Source organism: Pelmatolapia mariae, linkage group LG22, assembly GCF_036321145.2.
Source record: "Pelmatolapia mariae isolate MD_Pm_ZW linkage group LG22, Pm_UMD_F_2, whole genome shotgun sequence".
Taxonomy (NCBI): Eukaryota; Metazoa; Chordata; class Actinopteri; order Cichliformes; family Cichlidae; genus Pelmatolapia; species Pelmatolapia mariae.
Window position 1 is genome coordinate 12,784,356 of NC_086245.2, and position 18,693 is coordinate 12,803,048.

The 18,693-nt window shown below is 42.3% G+C and overlaps 1 protein-coding gene and 7 non-coding genes across 8 annotated transcripts; 7 read left to right on the top strand and 1 right to left on the bottom strand.

Moving 5' to 3' along the window:
- Window positions 1-1,076: 1,076 nt before the first annotated feature.
- On the bottom strand, window positions 1,077-8,121 carry LOC135932884 (transmembrane protein 42). Its single transcript, XM_065470598.1, has 3 exons — window positions 7,818-8,121; window positions 5,904-6,050; window positions 1,077-5,621 (listed from the first exon to the last, which is right to left on the bottom strand). Exons 1-3 carry the CDS (start codon window positions 7,992-7,994, stop codon window positions 5,475-5,477), a joined length of 471 nt encoding a protein of 156 aa, XP_065326670.1. The 5' UTR covers window positions 7,995-8,121; the 3' UTR covers window positions 1,077-5,474.
- Window positions 8,122-13,636: 5,515 nt separating this feature from the next.
- On the top strand, window positions 13,637-13,709 carry trnak-cuu (transfer RNA lysine (anticodon CUU)). Its single transcript has one exon. It is a non-coding gene; the product is annotated as a tRNA-Lys (tRNA).
- A 466-nt stretch (window positions 13,710-14,175) lies between these two features.
- trnal-caa (transfer RNA leucine (anticodon CAA)) lies at window positions 14,176-14,286 on the top strand. Its single transcript has 2 exons — window positions 14,176-14,213; window positions 14,241-14,286. It is a non-coding gene; the product is annotated as a tRNA-Leu (tRNA).
- Window positions 14,287-15,228: 942 nt separating this feature from the next.
- trnak-cuu (transfer RNA lysine (anticodon CUU)) lies at window positions 15,229-15,301 on the top strand. The gene has a single exon. It is a non-coding gene; the product is annotated as a tRNA-Lys (tRNA).
- A 466-nt stretch (window positions 15,302-15,767) lies between these two features.
- Window positions 15,768-15,878, top strand: trnal-caa (transfer RNA leucine (anticodon CAA)). The gene is made up of 2 exons: window positions 15,768-15,805; window positions 15,833-15,878. It is a non-coding gene; the product is annotated as a tRNA-Leu (tRNA).
- A 942-nt stretch (window positions 15,879-16,820) lies between these two features.
- trnak-cuu (transfer RNA lysine (anticodon CUU)) lies at window positions 16,821-16,893 on the top strand. The gene has a single exon. It is a non-coding gene; the product is annotated as a tRNA-Lys (tRNA).
- Window positions 16,894-17,359: 466 nt separating this feature from the next.
- Window positions 17,360-17,470, top strand: trnal-caa (transfer RNA leucine (anticodon CAA)). The gene is made up of 2 exons: window positions 17,360-17,397; window positions 17,425-17,470. It is a non-coding gene; the product is annotated as a tRNA-Leu (tRNA).
- A 942-nt stretch (window positions 17,471-18,412) lies between these two features.
- trnak-cuu (transfer RNA lysine (anticodon CUU)) lies at window positions 18,413-18,485 on the top strand. Its single transcript has one exon. It is a non-coding gene; the product is annotated as a tRNA-Lys (tRNA).
- The last annotated feature ends 208 nt before the right edge of the window (window positions 18,486-18,693 follow it).

The following is an 18,693-nucleotide window of genomic DNA, read 5'->3' on the forward strand; positions in this document are numbered from 1 at the left end:
GTATTTTGGGAAGGGTTAGTGTGAAAAACGATGGAGGAAAAAGTGGTGACAAAGTATTGGATATTTGGTTTGAAAAGAAGTCCTGGCACTTATCAGTTATGTGTACATTTTCATGGTCCAGCTTTAATTATCCTTTCATCATGGTCAGATATTTTATATAATTTATATCTAATGGTGTCATAAAAATATACATTAAGAATTAACTCACTAAACTATAAACTGTCTTTTCAATTAAAAGGTATTCATATAAATTTGAATAGAAACATTCAAATTCCCCTATTGTTATATAGCGCCAACTTAAAACAGTTGTCAGCTCAAGGCACTTATAACAGCGGTCGGTTCCGTGAGTTGTTTGGTACCGGGCCGCTATAGTTGAGGCTCGGCTGTGAAACTTATGTTTTTCAGGGGTTTTGTCAGTTTTTATCGTTAAATCTGTTTCTCTGAGTCTTTTCCCGTGTGTTATGAGTAAATTTTCTTTTTGTTGGTACCGGTAATGGTTTTATTTTGTTGTATTTATCCGCGACACCTTAAAGGCCGGTCCGCGAAAATATTGTCGGACATAAAACGGTCCGTGGCGCAGAAAAAGGTTGGGGACCGCTGACTTATAATGTATAATAAGGTAAAGACTCCAACATATTAGAAAGAAACTCCCAACAATCAGACAGTTCTTCATTAGCAGCACTTTGCAAAAGTGAAAGAAGAACTCCCTTTTGACAGGAAGGAGACCTCAGTTTGTGCAATCTGTGTAGAATTACAGATTTTCATCATTTCAAAACCTTCAAAGGATGAGAAAATACCGTTGAATCACAATCTGAATGGTTGCTGCCTTTAAGTTTTGAGTGTACTTTTGCAGATTTCATGAAGGGCTGTTTTCCATTTTTACTGGAACAAGACTACTTAAAGAAAGGAGGTCAGTCTAATAGAGCACATATCTCATTGTGTAATTAGATGTAAACTAGCTCGAGGACAGCACTTTCTCCAGCCCCATTATCAACAGTAATGCTGCTCTTTATCGGACACTGCTGTGGTTGAATTTCCTCCTCTCTTCGTGAAAACGCACACTCCCATTCAATCTGAATTAACCGGAAACAGCAGAGCTTCAGATTTACTAAGAGCATCTTACTACAACACAGTAATGAGTCAACAACCCGTTTGTTAGATGAGATGTTTAATAGGTTGGGTGGTCCTTCTCTCAATGGAGGTCTTACTTTACACATTTTTCTATATTAACAATATATTTACACTTTTACAAATGTTTGTTCCACATAATCTGTAATGCATTTTAATAATGATTCATATCAGAGCAATCTAATCAAACTGTCTCAATGCATATTAAAAAGATGAACATGAGAAGAAATATTTTGGTGTAGCAGCTTTCAGATTAAAGCAATGACTGAGCTGCTTATAGCAGGAGCCGGAGTACAACAGACACAAAATCAGTCTGTTTTCCTTCAGGTCTTCAGTGAGCTCCCCTTATCCTGTTTTCAAACATGAACTCTACAATTTCCAGCACACAGTAGAAGAGTCATGTTTTGTCACTATTTGAAATATTCTGTTTTAAATCAAAGAGCTGCCTGGATAGAGCATGCAGAATGCAGCATCTTGCCTGTAGTGAAATCACCAGAAAATGACCTATTCTATTATCATTTGGGTTCAACAGCTGCATCATATAGTTGCATTACGGAGCTACCAAGTTAAAGACTGTTTAAGACCATTTTAGTTTTCTTGCAGTGCAGCATATTAACTTGTCATTGTGACATGCAGCTTGTCAGGTCAAAGCCCTACTATAGTGATTTTCTAATCACTTTGGACACCCACGGATAGAAATGCATGCCACTTCAATACCATGCTGCTCTCACAAAGCTATAATTTTTGCTACTGCAGAATCTCTGGATGCTTATCTTACAGTGAGAGTGGCTTCACAGGAACATGGTTTCCCATATCATGCCGTTAACTGGAGAAAAGCCAGGCAGATATTAAAGGCAGATTAAAGAAATACATCAGCATTTAATTTCTTGCTGTGAGCCAGATGAGATCATTACCACAGCCAAGAACCCCATAGATAGGCCTAGCATTAAGATTGCAAATGGGAGGAGGCTCTGTCTAAAAGACCCCTCTAAAGCTCACTGACATATTACTTTGTTAACATTTAGACTCTCCAGGTGTAAAAATGTAAAGTCATTATGATACGGGGTCTAGAAGCAAAGTCTCTGAACACTGATACTAGTCAGACAATGAATGAGTTTGACATTTTTAAGAATTGATGTTATCTAAATTAGCTTGCAACCGTTTGTAGTCTTTATGCCAGCTGCAAACTGGTTAGTTTAACTTAGGTTGTAAATGGTTTGGCATATGGATTTATGTAACAATTTTTAAATCATGCTAAGCTAACTAACTAGGTTAGCTACTTGATTAGCTTAGCATAGGATATAAATCGAATTGTTATTTACTAGCAATCTTCTTTTTAGTCTTTTTAGTCTTAGGCTAACCAACAGCTTAGCTTGTAATTTCAAATGTATTGGTATTTACAGTCCATTTAAAATATTTTTGGTGAGCTAAGCTAACTAACAGTTGCTGATTAGCTTAACTTAGCATATAGGTGCTCTTCTAGTCTTGCTGACCACTTAAAGCTCTTTTATAGAGTGGTATAATGGTCTCATCAGGCTCCTGTTAAAATATCTTACTGTTACTTTTAAATTAAAGCAAAACATTGAGGCATAAACACCTGATGATGTTTCATGTACATCCCGTGCCTTGAATATGAGAAGATAATATTATAGTCACATTTTTACTGCAGTCACATTAACCGGGATGCAAATCACATGGTACAAAACCTTCACAGCAGCACTTGGAAGGACATTTGATATATTTGTGCGTTACTGCTGTGAGATACTACAGACAGGTACCATAGCTACCATTATGCATTTATATTATGATATGTATCCAAACAACAGCAAAATGTGATCTGTTCATTAAAGCAGCCTTTGATGTCTTGTTCAGGCAAATCCCTGTAGCTGATTATACTAAGAGAACGTCCCTCTGGTAGCATATATTGACATTTTCTCTCTTCATTTATTAATGTTCACAGCTCCCTCCGTAACACACGTCACAGTGTATGAGAAAATACGTTATTGCACTCTCACCGACTCATCCAGAGATGTTGATGGAAGCTGTTAGCGAACAGAGATGTCTATGAAGCCCAAAGAAATAATGAATTATTATTCAAGATGTGCGACAGACTAATATGAGAATTTAAATTCAGGTCAAAGAAGCTAAACTGGCAATCGCAAGGCCTGGCACTGGAGAGATAGCAGGGGACACTTAAGTCACAAGTTTAATGAAGCGGTTCACAGAGGGGACGTCACTCTGATTCTGAGTGGATTGTAGATGCAGGAGGATGCTTTGGTGTGATTTATCTGAGTTCAGGCCCTCTTGGTAATATGCACACATCTATTATGAAATCGAAAATCAGCTGCCTCTGAATCAAAATATATGTCATGCTCATATCTCGAGGTTAAGGTTCAAGCTGTCAAGAAAGGCAGATAAAAATAAATAAATTCAGGCAGAGAGAGAATTCCTCTCGGGGGGATAAGCCTTTGAGTGCTACATCAGAAGCATTATTACTTGTGAAAATATAAGCACACTTCATTAGCTAAGGACTTCACTTATAAAACATTGCCTTGAGCATGCATAAAATGCAATGTTGGTGCTGGATGTTGTGGTGAGTGTCTTAGTAACTTAAGGAAATGGGAGAATTAAGAGAGCTTTTTGGAATACAATACCTAATGCACAGAGCAGAAGATGTTATTTGTCCATTGCTAATGATGGCACACGGAAATCAAATATGTGCAGAAATTCTCAAATTATCCTTCTGTATTATTTGAGTTTTCCTATAAAGATTTCCATTTACAGTAATGTATCTATTTCTTTCCTGCAGACAGCCAGATGAAAAGATTGATTACTCTCATGTCTATACAGTTAATGGTGGAGGACGAAGGATGCTCTGTCTAATATGTCTTATATTCCTTAGAAAAGCAAAGTTGATAAGCACCTACGTCATTTTACAGTTATACTGCTGTCCTATGGTAACTACATTACTAATTGTGGAGGAACTTCTCTTTCAAATCTACGAGATTCTGGTTGGACTCTGAGTGCAAGTAGTTAATGTGATTTTTCTGTATATGCAGATGGCAACAGATTTGCAATTTTTCACCAATGATTTATTTAATCATTGGATTACCACAGCAGATCGCATGTAGTTGCCAATTTGGACCCATTCAATCACAAACTGACAGCAGAGTTGCTCTTATTGCCTGAAGACAGCAACTGCAAATGATCACAGACTCAGTTCCGTCTTTGAAGCAACTGTTTCAAAGGCAACAAGATCGCAGGTTTATAGCACACAGTTACAATAATTTTGGTCATTTGTGGTCTCCAATCACTTTTCCCCTAATAATCTAGTAACTCCCAGCTTGTGTTCTGTGTCAAAAACTAAAGAGTAAAATCAACACCTTGGTTTTAATGACTCCCTTTAACAGGAAGGAAGTCACTACGCTTAGTTAGAAAGTAGTTTCACACATACTGACCTACAAAGACAATAAATGTCATTTTTGCAGTTCTGTTTATGAATATATTACACAAACATGACATAATGCATTAATTATTTAAATAAAATGTGTTTAAAAGGAGATTTGTTTATCTCGACACTGAGCCAGGCCAGCTACCCTTTGATTTCCAGTCAGGCTAAATTATGCCAGATGAGGCTTCATAAAGTATGTCTCTAAAGACATGTTAGTGGTATCAATCTTTTCATGTAACTCTCAAAAAGAAATCAAACAGATGCATTTCCCAAAACAAACAACCTTTTTATTTATCTTCCTTTTTATCTTTTCCATTAGCTCAGAAGCTGTTGTGCTTTTGTTGACTTTCCAAAAAGTAACGTAAAGCTAGTATAATGTTTGCTTGTTTGTAAAGCATGTGGACATTGATGATTTCAGACTTAGCCATCCATTATTTTGTCTCTACTAGCCAGACTTTGGATGTGCTCTGGTTGGACTGTCTGAAAGCCAAAATCTCCTCTGATTTTAGGAAAGGGCTAAACAAGGCTGCACCACAGCTGAACCAGCAGGGTTTTACATCCTGCAGGGCTACAAACAGCAACCTGTAAAACAGATATTGATTTCAATAAAGCAATCCTTTTTTAAGTATGTTGATTAATATTTTCACTTTAGGCTAAACAGGTGAAACTGAATTTTGTTATATGACTGGAAAAAAAACAACTATTTCCACTTGCTCTTTAACAAGTGGAATAATAACTTAGAATGAATTTTCCAGGTGTGCCCAGATTAAAGAAGAAAACACTTTAAATTCAACTGCTGTTTCAGATTTTACTGCTCTTTGGCTCAAATGAAGTCAGAGAAGATGTCTGCCAAAACAGACCACAAGCCACAGCCAGCTAGTAGAGACAGGTCACATTATTCATCTTTTTTGGCAACCGTGTTCTGTTGTCCATCCTGCGGCGAAACCCTCTGCAGTACCAACAAACCAGAGAAGGTCAGAGAGATCCCAACCCACCACAATGTTATCTGGGCTTCCCCAAAGATCAGCTGGCCCAGGAAAGCCTGCAAAGAAAAAAACATCATGCCTGTTTTTAGAAACAAATTGCCAATAAAGGTGCCCTAATGGCCAATATCCCTGCTGAGCTTAACAATGAAGAGCCATAAATCACAGTGACAAGTTATTTCTGAATACAGTCTAGCCTATTTTCTAAAATAAATCAGGTTATGTAAGAAGGAAGGACGTTAAGGTCAACGTGAAATTATTTTCACCCTCTACTGTCTGATGTAAAGGATTTCACTCAGAGGACATGAAGTAAGAGCTATAAGAGACAGATCGTCACTTACGGAAGATATGAAGTTGGAGGCAGTGGTGGTCACAGTGGTTCGGGTGGAGGACGAGGAATACCTGAGTGCTTTGGCAAGGAAGGTCCACATCACAGCGTTGCAGGTGAAAAGCAGGCCGCCACACAGCAGCCTCAGAGGGATATGAAGCTGAAAGACAAGAGAAGAAACTTATTACACTGTACAGTTTGAGTGTTTCTCTGTTTGTTAGTGGTCTAGTGTCCACAGTTTTCAAGATATCATTTTCAAATTTAATTTCAAGCAACCACATCGAGTAATATATTATATGAAAGGCGATGGAGAGAGCTGCATGACACACTTTTTCCAATACAACAATGTGATGCCGGTTGATGTCATCATGTTGGAATTAAAACGTCATAAAACATCAAAGTTCTTGTATAGCCCATGCCCTTCGGGGGACGTTGCGCTCTCTGAGAGCTCTTAATTTTTTGTTTGCATTAATGCACAAAATCTTGACTGACTCACTGTGTGTTACAGACCGCCACACAATATGTGAACCTGCAGATGGTTTGATTCAGTTGACCTTTTGCAGACTTTTACAAAAGAGTGATAAACTTTTCTACAACTGTGAAATCTTTGTGAATGGTTTGTGTTTTGCAAAATTGGAACTGCTAAGTCTATTCAGCTATACTGTTTGCCCATTTTCCCATCAGGAGACTGCTTGGACCCCCGGGCCATTTTGGCCTGCTTTAAACTTGAGTGAATATTACTGTACTGTATTTTCCTCTTACAGTAAAAAGAAAAAAATCATGGGAATAATACACATAATATCCTAAAAAAATGAACTCCGCTTTCTTTTGAAGAGCTGTGGATACAGACTTTCTCTACACCTTCTACTTATTTTGAGTATAAGCCATTTCCCAAAAAGAGTCGAAAGCAACACTGACTTCAGTCTTATCATTAAACTGATGCTAATGGATTATGATGGTACTAGCTCTAATGCTAGATGATCTAACGTAATGAATGTGACCCTGCGAACCACAAAAGAAATACGCCAACATCTCCAAAAGATATGTAGCTTAGTTAAAAGGTATTCACTTCAGTTTTAATTATACAGCGCCAAATCACAACAAGAGTCATCTCAAGGAGCTTTAGACTGTAAGGTGAAGACACTACAATAATACAGAGAAAACCCCAGCAATGAGAGAGACCCCAGCTCTTGGCGACAGTGGGAAAGAAAAACTCCCTTTTAACAGGAAGAAACCTCCAGCAGTATCATGCTCATAGAGGGGCCAGTGGCCAAAGGTAGTCACTTAGTTCTAACATTCACTTTCCAAAGCTTCACAGTGCATTGTTCCTGTTTCTTTTTCTCTATGTTTCCACGTCCTGTAGTCTGATGTGAGGCAGCAAATCTCGTGGTGCACAGTAACAGCCTTTACATACGCTTTGCATCCACCTGCAATCCTAATTTGCAATTCTGTCAATTCATTTGTGCCTTAAATCACGTATCAGGGTCGCTGTTTTCCACGTTTCTACAGTTTAAGGCTTCAGACAGCCGCCTGCAGATGTTTCTGACATCACTGTGTGACGTATGTACGCAGCTTGAAGGTCATTCACAGAAAAACTTGACATCCTCACCATCAGATACCAGCCGTTCAGCTTATTATCTACACGCAGAGATAATTTATACGCTTATAGAATAAAACAACGCCTTAATACAAGTCACTGTAGTGGTGTGCTTCGGGGGCGCGGGTACGCCACGAGCGCGCCGCTGCCTGCGCGGGCTCCCCCAGTGTGATGCCGCAGATGGTGCTGATGCTGAGGGAGGCGGTGAGGAGAGGCGGGCGGGGATAACCTCCCTAACTTCCTTCGTGAGAAATCACCCCGCTCGCAGCATTATTATTCACCCTCACTGTGTTAATAATTAAAGCGAGTTTAACTGCGGCAATGCCTCACCCGGTCACAGGCGGTAGTTTCGTCCGCCTGTCTGAATTTCCGCTGTTCTCCCCATGTCCGGAGTCCGGTTTCACAGACACCCTTCAGGTAGTCGGCTCCCAGCGACAGTTTGGCCGAGGACGACGCCACGGCCCCGAGGAAACCCGCCAGCAGTGCATAGAAAACTCCCGGGAACATGGTAGTGGTGATGATGGTGATGATAGGCGAGGCACATTATTTTCTAATCCATCTTTTTACATGTCTGCTACTGAAGCTGGTCGGCGCTGAGCTGCGTGCATGCTTGTACGACTGTCACTGAGCACGTTTTCCTGCACTTTCCATCGACAGCCGTCCGGTGGCAGTCACACAACTCATGCCCTTGGCTCTCCGAGGCATTCTGGGAATTGTAGTTCCGTAATATTAGTTCTAATATTTTAGTTTCGTATTATCTATTTAGTTTTTATATTTATATCATTTTGACTCTTAGTTTTTAAGTCAGTCTAGCTTCATTTAGTTTCCATGGTGTTTTGTAGTTAATTTATTATTATTATTATTATTATTATTATTATTATTATTATTATTTTCAGAGTTTTAGTCTTTTTAATTGTTATTCAACATGTTGTATATTATAGAGGCAAGATTTAGGACAGTCAGTAAAATAATTACAACAAAAACACAACTTTTTGAAAGCAGTGGACTCTCAGTCTTGTAGAGATGCAAAGACTACATAAACATGTTCATTTAAATCCCCATCAGACAAGTTGTAATACCATTTTTTTTTTACCAAACTAACAAATATTTAAAGTAAGGCTATTTCCTTTATATTCTTTTTCATTTTATTTTAGTTGTGACAATTACAGGTAAAGTCACACTTTCACATAAATCACATAATATATCCCACATTAGTGAATACATGCCTTGAGTTTTTATTAAAACATTGTAAGGTTAAGAAGAGTTTGAACTGAAGTCCCTTCACATTATTTTGTACTATAAATCCTGGGTGGAGCAGAGGGCAGTCAATACTAATGTAATGTTCTTGAGTGTGGGTGGAGAGCACTGACTCCGCTTGATCCAGGGACAAACCTTGGTTTCCTTTTAGCATACTGATGAGCTGCAGTATAAAGGTTCATTACATTAACCCACACAGGGTATAAGATAAGTGGCTGAGAGGCGTATGAATGTGTGTTGGTCACTTATGGTCCTTCGGTGGTCCTTATAGAGAAAGAACCCTGTATGAGAGGTGGAACAAGACTAAATGAGCCTCCTAATTAGAGGCAGAAAATTGAGCAGCAGCTCAGATGCATGGGTCTGTAATGAGAGTATTAATCAGAGTGTTGTAATAGAGACAAGAGTCATCAGACAGATGTCCGTCTCTTCATCGGACTCTGCAGCTGAACATCTGGTTGTAAATGGATGAGAGACCATTCAGTCAGCATTGCGGTCGGGTATTAATTTGGGTTTTCATGTGGAGCGGCATGAATCAGTGCTTCATACACCAGTGTAGTGAACCCAGCATAGCGCACACTGCCTGGCCTTTATAGTAAAACACAAGACTGTGCATGGGAAATAGAAAGAACACAAACAGTGATGCATAAACTCGCCCTAAATTACTTTACTTTCAAATGTAGGTGAATACATTTGAACGTGTGATGTCTGCTCTTTCAACTGATTGACTTATTGCAAAGAAGGGAGACATGACCTTTTTAAAAAAGAAAAAAAAAGTCAAAATTAGAATAAATACTGATCTTTTGGTAAAATGGTACAACAGATTGACATTGTTATTCAAAAACTGATTATATCAGTAAAGATAATTCAGTTCGCCTTGGAACGGTTCGCAGCCGAGTGTGAAGTGGTGGGAATGAGAATCAGCACCTCCAAATCTGAGGCCATGGTCCTCAGCCGGAAAAGGGTGGAGTGCCCACTCTGGGTCAGGGACGAGTTCCTGCCCCAAGTGGAGAAGTTTAAGTATCTCGGGGTCTTGTTCACGAGTGATGGGAGAAGGGAGCCGGAGATCGACAGACGGATTGGTGCAGCAGCCGCAGTGATGAAGAGAGAGCTGAGTATAAAAGCGAAGCTCTCAATTTACCGGTCGATCTACGCCCCTACCCTCACCTATGGTCACGAGCTGTGGGTAGTGACCAAAAGAACGAGATCGCGAATACAAGCGGCGGAAATGGGCTTCCTCTGAAGGGTGGCTGGCCTCTCCCTTAGAGATAGGGTGAGAAGTTCGGCCATTTGGGAGGGACTCAGAGTAGAGCCGCTGCTCCTCCACATCGAAAGGAGCCAGCTGAGGTGGTTCGGGCATCTGACAAGGATGCCTCCTGGGTGAGGTTTTCCAGGCATGTCCCACCGGGAGGAGGCCCCGGGGCAGACCCAGGACATGTTGGAGAGATTATATCTCTCGGCTGGCCTAGGAACGCCTTGGTGTTCCCCCGGATAAGCTGGAGGAGGTGGCTGGGGAGAGGGAGGTCTGGGCTTCTCTGCTTGGGCTGCTGCCCCTGCGACCCGGCCCCGGATAAGCGGAAGAAAATGGATGGATGGATGGAGATAATTCAGGTTACTGAAGCATCCGGCTTATTTTTGTAGTTTTGGTTGATTTCTATGTTTCTTATGTATTTTGAGAAGTTTTCTCAACAAAAAAGTTTGATTTATTTATATAAAATAATTTTCAGATGCACTTTAAGTGGTCTAACCATGAGAAATTATATAAAAAGACTTGAAGTAATTTTATTCTAAGGCAGAGGTGGAGGTTTTTTCTGCTAAGCCAGCATGGGTAAGACTAAATTTAACATCAACACTTTAATTTGTCTGATATAATAATTAAATAAAGCAACCAGCTTATTTATGTGGAAAAATATCTTAAATTACTGTGATTAAAGTTTACCAAACACAGTGTTAACTACAGGGAGGCAAAAAGAAAACGTCACCTAGCTTATATTTAGGCTTAAAACAGACTGCACAGTCTACTGCTTGCACTATGAGCAACATCATGTATTTTATCACAAAGTAAATCATTATTACAGCTATTTTAGCTGATTTAAGGCTCCTTTGACAACGTATTTGAAGCTCTCATACAAGAGAGTTAAGAAAAAACGGTAACAAATAAATAAAGTTGATAAAACAATAATATGGTAAAATTTGTTACACTTTGGACAGACAGACATTTACAAGCAAGTTCTTAGATTGTTGGAGAAATCGAGAGAACATGCAAACTCCACACCGAAAGGAATCAGCCAGCAGATTCAAACCCAGATCCGCTTTGGAGTGAGGTGATAGTGCTAACCACTGCACCAATCTGCCACCACTTCTGAATGTGTATGTGTGTAAACACACATTAACAATGGTGAAGTGATAAGTCGTGACAGTGAATCAGCAACCACAAATAGCAGGATTTTAAAGTAGTGAAGCAGGTAAACGTCACTCAGTCTTCGTCAATCTAATTTAAACCTGCGTCTTTCCATCTGTAACATACTGAAATGGTTGTGCAAAAGATTTAGCATATCACCTGGCATTTCCTAAGAAATTATCTGTTACCCTCGTCATACTCAGCTCAGTTCTGGACAGGTTTGGGGTGGCCTACTTTGCTAAGGCCAAGTCTACTCATTGCCTTTGTTTCTAAATCCGGAAAATTACATCATTACTTGGCACAATTTCCCCAACCACATCTTTACTGGCCAGCAGAGGTCTCTAGTGTTCTGCAGAAATATATAGACATCGACTACAAACCTGCTGTGGATGTAAATCATTGACTTGCAGCCTGCATGCTGTTGATTCAGGTAACAATTAGGTTGAAATACAATCTATTTTTACTGTTGATGCTTTGATAAGTTGTTTCCACATTTGCCCATTGCTTTTCGATCTTGGCATTTGGAAGTAATAACATTTTTAATGAACCCATAAAGAAGTTATTATGACAGTATTGCTGCTGTCAGTGCCTTTGTATGTTAGCTTACAAGAATTTAGCTAAGAAGCAAATCATAGAGTTCTCAAAGGAAATGAGAGTCACAAAACATGGGCAGTAATAAAACCTGAAGCTCATAACAGTGCAGGTTGTTTGTGTGTGTAGTTTGCATGCAGTATGTGTGTGTGTTTCCTGTTGCCCATGGAAGAGGAAATTAAAGTGGTGAGCAATGACAAGGCAGAAGAGAAGTAAGGTGTCCTCTGCTTTGATTTCAGTGAAACAAGCTTCAGGGGAACCATTGTCCTCACTCCATCACATTTAGACTTTTGACACAGTCATCCTTTTGGCTTAGAAGCAAAAATCTTCTCATACTGAGTTTCCAGCCTGAAGCCCCTCTCACAAACACAAGTGTCAAGTTAGACCACTAATTGGGGTCCTTCTGCTCCTGTTCAAATGAGGGATAATTGAGCCCACAGAGAGCCTTAGTGACAGTTTTGCTTAAGGTCTGCCACTGCTGTCTAGTATCTTTGTCCGCCTTTTATGCTTTAGGTCCTCCAGGGTGATCTAATAATGAAAAAATATATATGTCTTCAAACTGTAGGGTTCATTAGTGTAATGGCTTTAACTCTGACATTTAACTCTGGCAAACACTTGACGACTAAAATAGATTATAATGAAATTTGATAAGCAAAAAGTCTTTGAAATGTCTTTTTTTTTTATTACCTTTCTATTTTGAATAATTTTTCATGGAAATTAGGGATCTTTTTTTATATGATGTGCAAATAGTTTAACTTCATGATGGAGAAAATTAATTCACAGCTGCAGCTTGCTTTTTCAGTACTGACTGACTAAAGTGGTCCTAAGGTGCTGGTGTTTTTTGATATGTGAAATCTTGTTGAAATGCTCAAAAGCACTGTTGCCAGCCAGATACTTTCCTGGTGGTATGACATGGTGGATCGAAATCTGATGGTATTTTTTCTGTAATTTTATAATTATATCAATCTTTCAGGTCCTGTCATTGTGTAAATATTTGTGAATCCCTTGAGTACGGTCTTGAAGCCAAAGGCAAGATTGAGAGTTACTAGCCAGTGTTAGTCACTGGCCAGTCAGTAAGTCAGTCACTTCAATTCACAAAAATATGCTAACGAACAAAGCAATCACACGGAATTTTTCTGCCAACTGACTCGGGAATACACATTTTTCCCTAGTGACAGTGGTTGCCAGGGGATCACTGAACAGTTTGTAAGTCAATTTTGCAATTATTATAATACTATTTTTTTCCTTGCAATTGTTGGTTGCCAGATGGTTGAGGAGCAGTCTATAGGTGCTTTATTTATTTGACTCTACATTTCACCATTTGGTCACACGTCCAGTCAGTGATGGTCTGGAGAGGCACATGCACTGAGGTATGCACAGGCCTCTACAGGCAAGGCAACGGCACAATGAGTGCCATTAGGTATGGGGATGAAATTCTCTGACCCACTGTCAGACCCTACGCTGATGCAATTGCTCCTGGCTTTCTTTCTGCTGCCCGGCCTCATCCGACAAGAGTATGCAGGCAGTTTGCGTGAGAACTGATGCCGCCGACCGACACTCCCCACCCCCCAACCTATATTGGCCTACTTGACCAAAATTCAATACAACACCCCTGGGACATTTAGCTTTGGTCCATCTGACACGGCTAGGTTGGAACTCAAACTGTCCAGGAGCTCAGTGATGCCCTGGTCCAGATCTGGGAGAAGATTCCCCGGGAGACATTCAGTCGTCTCAATCGGAGCGTGCCCCGTGGTGTGGCATGCATACGAGGACATAAGAGCTTGAAAGAATGATAGAAAAACTTGAAAGTAGTCTGTGCTTTCTTTGCTTCCTCTTGAAATGCTAGTCAACCTCCCCCAGAAATGAGAACCTGTGTCCATCTTAAAGATTTCCTTCCGAAGAAGCCCAGCTAGCTCAGTCGGGAGAGCATGAGACTCTTAATCTCAGGGTCGTGGGTTCGAGCCCCACGTTGGGCGAGGGGACTTTTGTGCAACTGCCCGCAAGAGAGAAAATAAGTGTGTATAGAAAACAGCAAATGCCGTGTTGCGCAAATGAGGATGAAAGTATGGTAACAGGAACCAAAGTTACATTGTGGCCTCTTCACAAGTCCACTTTGCCACAATTTCATTTGATGATTCTGGACGAAATTTCAAGAGAGCTGAGCAAAGAAGCAACACTCTAGTTTTACCTGCATCCCTACCCTCACCCTAGGGTCACAAACTGCGGGTAGTGAATGAAAGCATGAGCTCACAGATATAAGCAGCGGCAATGAGTTTTCTCCGTGGGGTGGCAGTGCTCGGCCTCGGAGATAGGATGACAAGCTTAGTATTTCAGGAGGAACTCAGATTACAGCTGCAACTCCTCCACATGGAAAGGAGCCTGCTGAGGTGGTTCTGACAATTAAACATCCAGGATGGCTTTGAAGAGGTCGTTGGTCAACTCGTCAGGATGGCCGAGTGGTCTAAGGCGCCAGACTCAAGGATGGTCTCCTTCCAGACAAAAGGGACTTCTGGTCTCCAAATGGAGGCGTGGGTTCAAATCCCACTCCTGACATCTGCTTTCCTGTCTTAAAAATCTGTTTTCAAGAACCTTTGTGTGTTAAATTCAACAAACTGTGGGTTGTTGAGGTAGCTGTAGGGTTGCTGTGAAATCAGCTTTGCAGGTTACAGGAACTTTAGTAGTGAAGAGCTTTCATTAACATCACAGAGCTCTGCTTTCTAAGTGGAAGCCTGAATTGAAATCCCGCTTGTATCTCGCGATTTTCATGGAATACCAGAATCGGCACCTCCACCACTGGCACCCTGTGCTTTTCACAGAGGACAGTAGGTTTACCGTGAGAACATATAACAGATGTGAAAGCTTCCCGAGAAGTCGTGGGGACCTTTATGCTGAATGCAACATCCTTGATTATGAGCGCTTTGCTGGTAGGTCAGTGATGGTCCGGAGAGGCACATGCACTGAGGTATGCACAGGCCTCTACAGGCAAGGCAACGGCACAATGAGTGCCATTAGGTATGGGGATGAAATTCTCTGACCCACTGTCAGACCCTACGCTGATGCAATTGCTCCTGGCTTTCTTTCTGCTGCCCGGCCTCATCCGACAAGAGTATGCAGGCAGTTTGCGTGAGAACTGATGCCGCCGACCGACACTCCCCACCCCCCAACCTATATTGGCCTACTTGACCAAAATTCAATACAACACCCCTGGGACATTTAGCTTTGGTCCATCTGACACGGCTAGGTTGGAACTCAAACTGTCCAGGAGCTCAGTGATGCCCTGGTCCAGATCTGGGAGAAGATTCCCCGGGAGACATTCAGTCGTCTCAATCGGAGCGTGCCCCGTGGTGTGGCATGCATACGAGGACATAAGAGCTTGAAAGAATGATAGAAAAACTTGAAAGTAGTCTGTGCTTTCTTTGCTTCCTCTTGAAATGCTAGTCAACCTCCCCCAGAAATGAGAACCTGTGTCCATCTTAAAGATTTCCTTCCGAAGAAGCCCAGCTAGCTCAGTCGGGAGAGCATGAGACTCTTAATCTCAGGGTCGTGGGTTCGAGCCCCACGTTGGGCGAGGGGACTTTTGTGCAACTGCCCGCAAGAGAGAAAATAAGTGTGTATAGAGAACAGCAAATGCCGTGTTGCGCAAATGAGGATGAAAGTATGGTAACAGGAACCAAAGTTACATTGTGGTCTCTTCACAAGTCCACTTTGCCACAATTTCATTTGATGATTCTGGACGAAATTTCAAGAGAGCTGAGCAAAGAAGCAACACTCTAGTTTTACCTGCATCCCTACCCTCACCCTAGGGTCACAAACTGCGGGTAGTGAATGAAAGCATGAGCTCACAGATATAAGCAGCGGCAATGAGTTTTCTCCGTGGGGTGGCAGTGCTCGGCCTCGGAGATAGGATGACAAGCTTAGTATTTCAGGAGGAACTCAGATTACAGCTGCAACTCCTCCACATGGAAAGGAGCCTGCTGAGGTGGTTCTGACAATTAAACATCCAGGATGGCTTTGAAGAGGTCGTTGGTCAACTCGTCAGGATGGCCGAGTGGTCTAAGGCGCCAGACTCAAGGATGGGCTCCTTCCAGACAAAAGGGACTTCTGGTCTCCAAATGGAGGCGTGGGTTCAAATCCCACTCCTGACATCTGCTTTCCTGTCTTAAAAATCTGTTTTCAAGAACCTTTGTGTGTTAAATTCAACAAACTGTGGGTTCTTGAGGTAGCTGTAGGGTTGCTGTGAAATCAGCTTTGCAGGTTACAGGAACTTTAGTAGTGAAGAGCTTTCATTAACATCACAGAGCTCTGCTTTCTAAGTGGAAGCCTGAATTGAAATCCCGCTTGTATCTCGCGATTTTCATGGAATACCAGAATCGGCACCTCCACCACTGGCACCCTGTGCTTTTCACAGAGGACAGTAGGTTTACCGTGAGAACATATAACAGATGTGAAAGCTTCCCGAGAAGTCGTGGGGCCCTTTATGCTGAATGCAACATCCTTGATTATGAGCGCTTTGCTGGTAGGTCAGTGATGGTCCGGAGAGGCACATGCACTGAGGTATGCACAGGCCTCTACAGGCAAGGCAACGGCACAATGAGTGCCATTAGGTATGGGGATGAAATTCTCTGACCCACTGTCAGACCCTACGCTGATGCAATTGCTCCTGGCTTTCTTTCTGCTGCCCGGCCTCATCCGACAAGAGTATGCAGGCAGTTTGCGTGAGAACTGATGCCGCCGACCGACACTCCCCACCCCCCAACCTATATTGGCCTACTTGACCAAAATTCAATACAACACCCCTGGGACATTTAGCTTTGGTCCATCTGACACGGCTAGGTTGGAACTCAAACTGTCCAGGAGCTCAGTGATGCCCTGGTCCAGATCTGGGAGAAGATTCCCCGGGAGACATTCAGTCGTCTCAATCGGAGCGTGCCCCGTGGTGTGGCATGCATACGAGGACATAAGAGCTTGAAAGAATGATAGAAAAACTTGAAAGTAGTCTGTGCTTTCTTTGCTTCCTCTTGAAATGCTAGTCAACCTCCCCCAGAAATGAGAACCTGTGTCCATCTTAAAGATTTCCTTCCGAAGAAGCCCAGCTAGCTCAGTCGGGAGAGCATGAGACTCTTAATCTCAGGGTCGTGGGTTCGAGCCCCACGTTGGGCGAGGGGACTTTTGTGCAACTGCCCGCAAGAGAGAAAATAAGTGTGTATAGAGAACAGCAAATGCCGTGTTGCGCAAATGAGGATGAAAGTATGGTAACAGGAACCAAAGTTACATTGTGGTCTCTTCACAAGTCCACTTTGCCACAATTTCATTTGATGATTCTGGACGAAATTTCAAGAGAGCTGAGCAAAGAAGCAACACTCTAGTTTTACCTGCATCCCTACCCTCACCCTAGGGTCACAAACTGCGGGTAGTGAATGAAAGCATGAGCTCACAGATATAAGCAGCGGCAATGAGTTTTCTCCGTGGGGTGGCAGTGCTCGGCCTCGGAGATAGGATGACAAGCTTAGTATTTCAGGAGGAACTCAGATTACAGCTGCAACTCCTCCACATGGAAAGGAGCCTGCTGAGGTGGTTCTGACAATTAAACATCCAGGATGGCTTTGAAGAGGTCGTTGGTCAACTCGTCAGGATGGCCGAGTGGTCTAAGGCGCCAGACTCAAGGATGGGCTCCTTCCAGACAAAAGGGACTTCTGGTCTCCAAATGGAGGCGTGGGTTCAAATCCCACTCCTGACATCTGCTTTCCTGTCTTAAAAATCTGTTTTCAAGAACCTTTGTGTGTTAAATTCAACAAACTGTGGGTTGTTGAGGTAGCTGTAGGGTTGCTGTGAAATCAGCTTTGCAGGTTACAGGAACTTTAGTAGTGAAGAGCTTTCATTAACATCACAGAGCTCTGCTTTCTAAGTGGAAGCCTGAATTGAAATCCCGCTTGTATCTCGCGATTTGCATGGAATACCAGAATCGGCACCTCCACCACTGGCACCCTGTGCTTTTCACAGAGGACAGTAGGTTTACCGTGAGAACATATAACAGATGTGAAAGCTTCCCGAGAAGTCGTGGGGACCTTTATGCTGAATGCAACATCCTTGATTATGAGCGCTTTGCTGGTAGGTCAGTGATGGTCCGGAGAGGCACATGCACTGAGGTATGCACAGGCCTCTACAGGCAAGGCAACGGCACAATGAGTGCCATTAGGTATGGGGATGAAATTCTCTGACCCACTGTCAGACCCTACGCTGATGCAATTGCTCCTGGCTTTCTTTCTGCTGCCCGGCCTCATCCGACAAGAGTATGCAGGCAGTTTGCGTGAGAACTGATGCCGCCGACCGACACTCCCCACCCCCCAACCTATATTGGCCTACTTGACCAAAATTCAATACAACACCCCTGGGACATTTAGCTTTGGTCCATCTGACACGGCTAGGTTGGAACTCAAACTGTCCAGGAGCTCAGTGATGCCCTGGTCCAGATCTGGGAGAAGATTCCCCGGGAGACATTCAGTCGTCTCAATCGGAGCGTGCCCCGTGGTGTGGCATGCATACGAGGACATAAGAGCTTGAAAGAATGATAGAAAAACTTGAAAGTAGTCTGTGCTTTCTTTGCTTCCTCTTGAAATGCTAGTCAACCTCCCCCAGAAATGAGAACCTGTGTCCATCTTAAAGGTTTCCTTCCGAAGAAGCCCAGCTAGCTCAGTCGGGAGAGCATGAGACTCTTAATCTCAGGGTCGTGGGTTCGAGCCCCACGTTGGGCGAGGGGACTTTTGTGCAACTGCCCGCAAGAGAGAAAATAAGTGTGTATAGAGAACAGCAAATGCCGTGTTGCGCAAATGAGGATGAAAGTATGGTAACAGGAACCAAAGTTACATTGTGGTCTCTTCACAAGTCCACTTTGCCACAATTTCATTTGATGATTCTGGACGAAATTTCAAGAGAGCTGAGCAAAGAAGCAACACTCTAGTT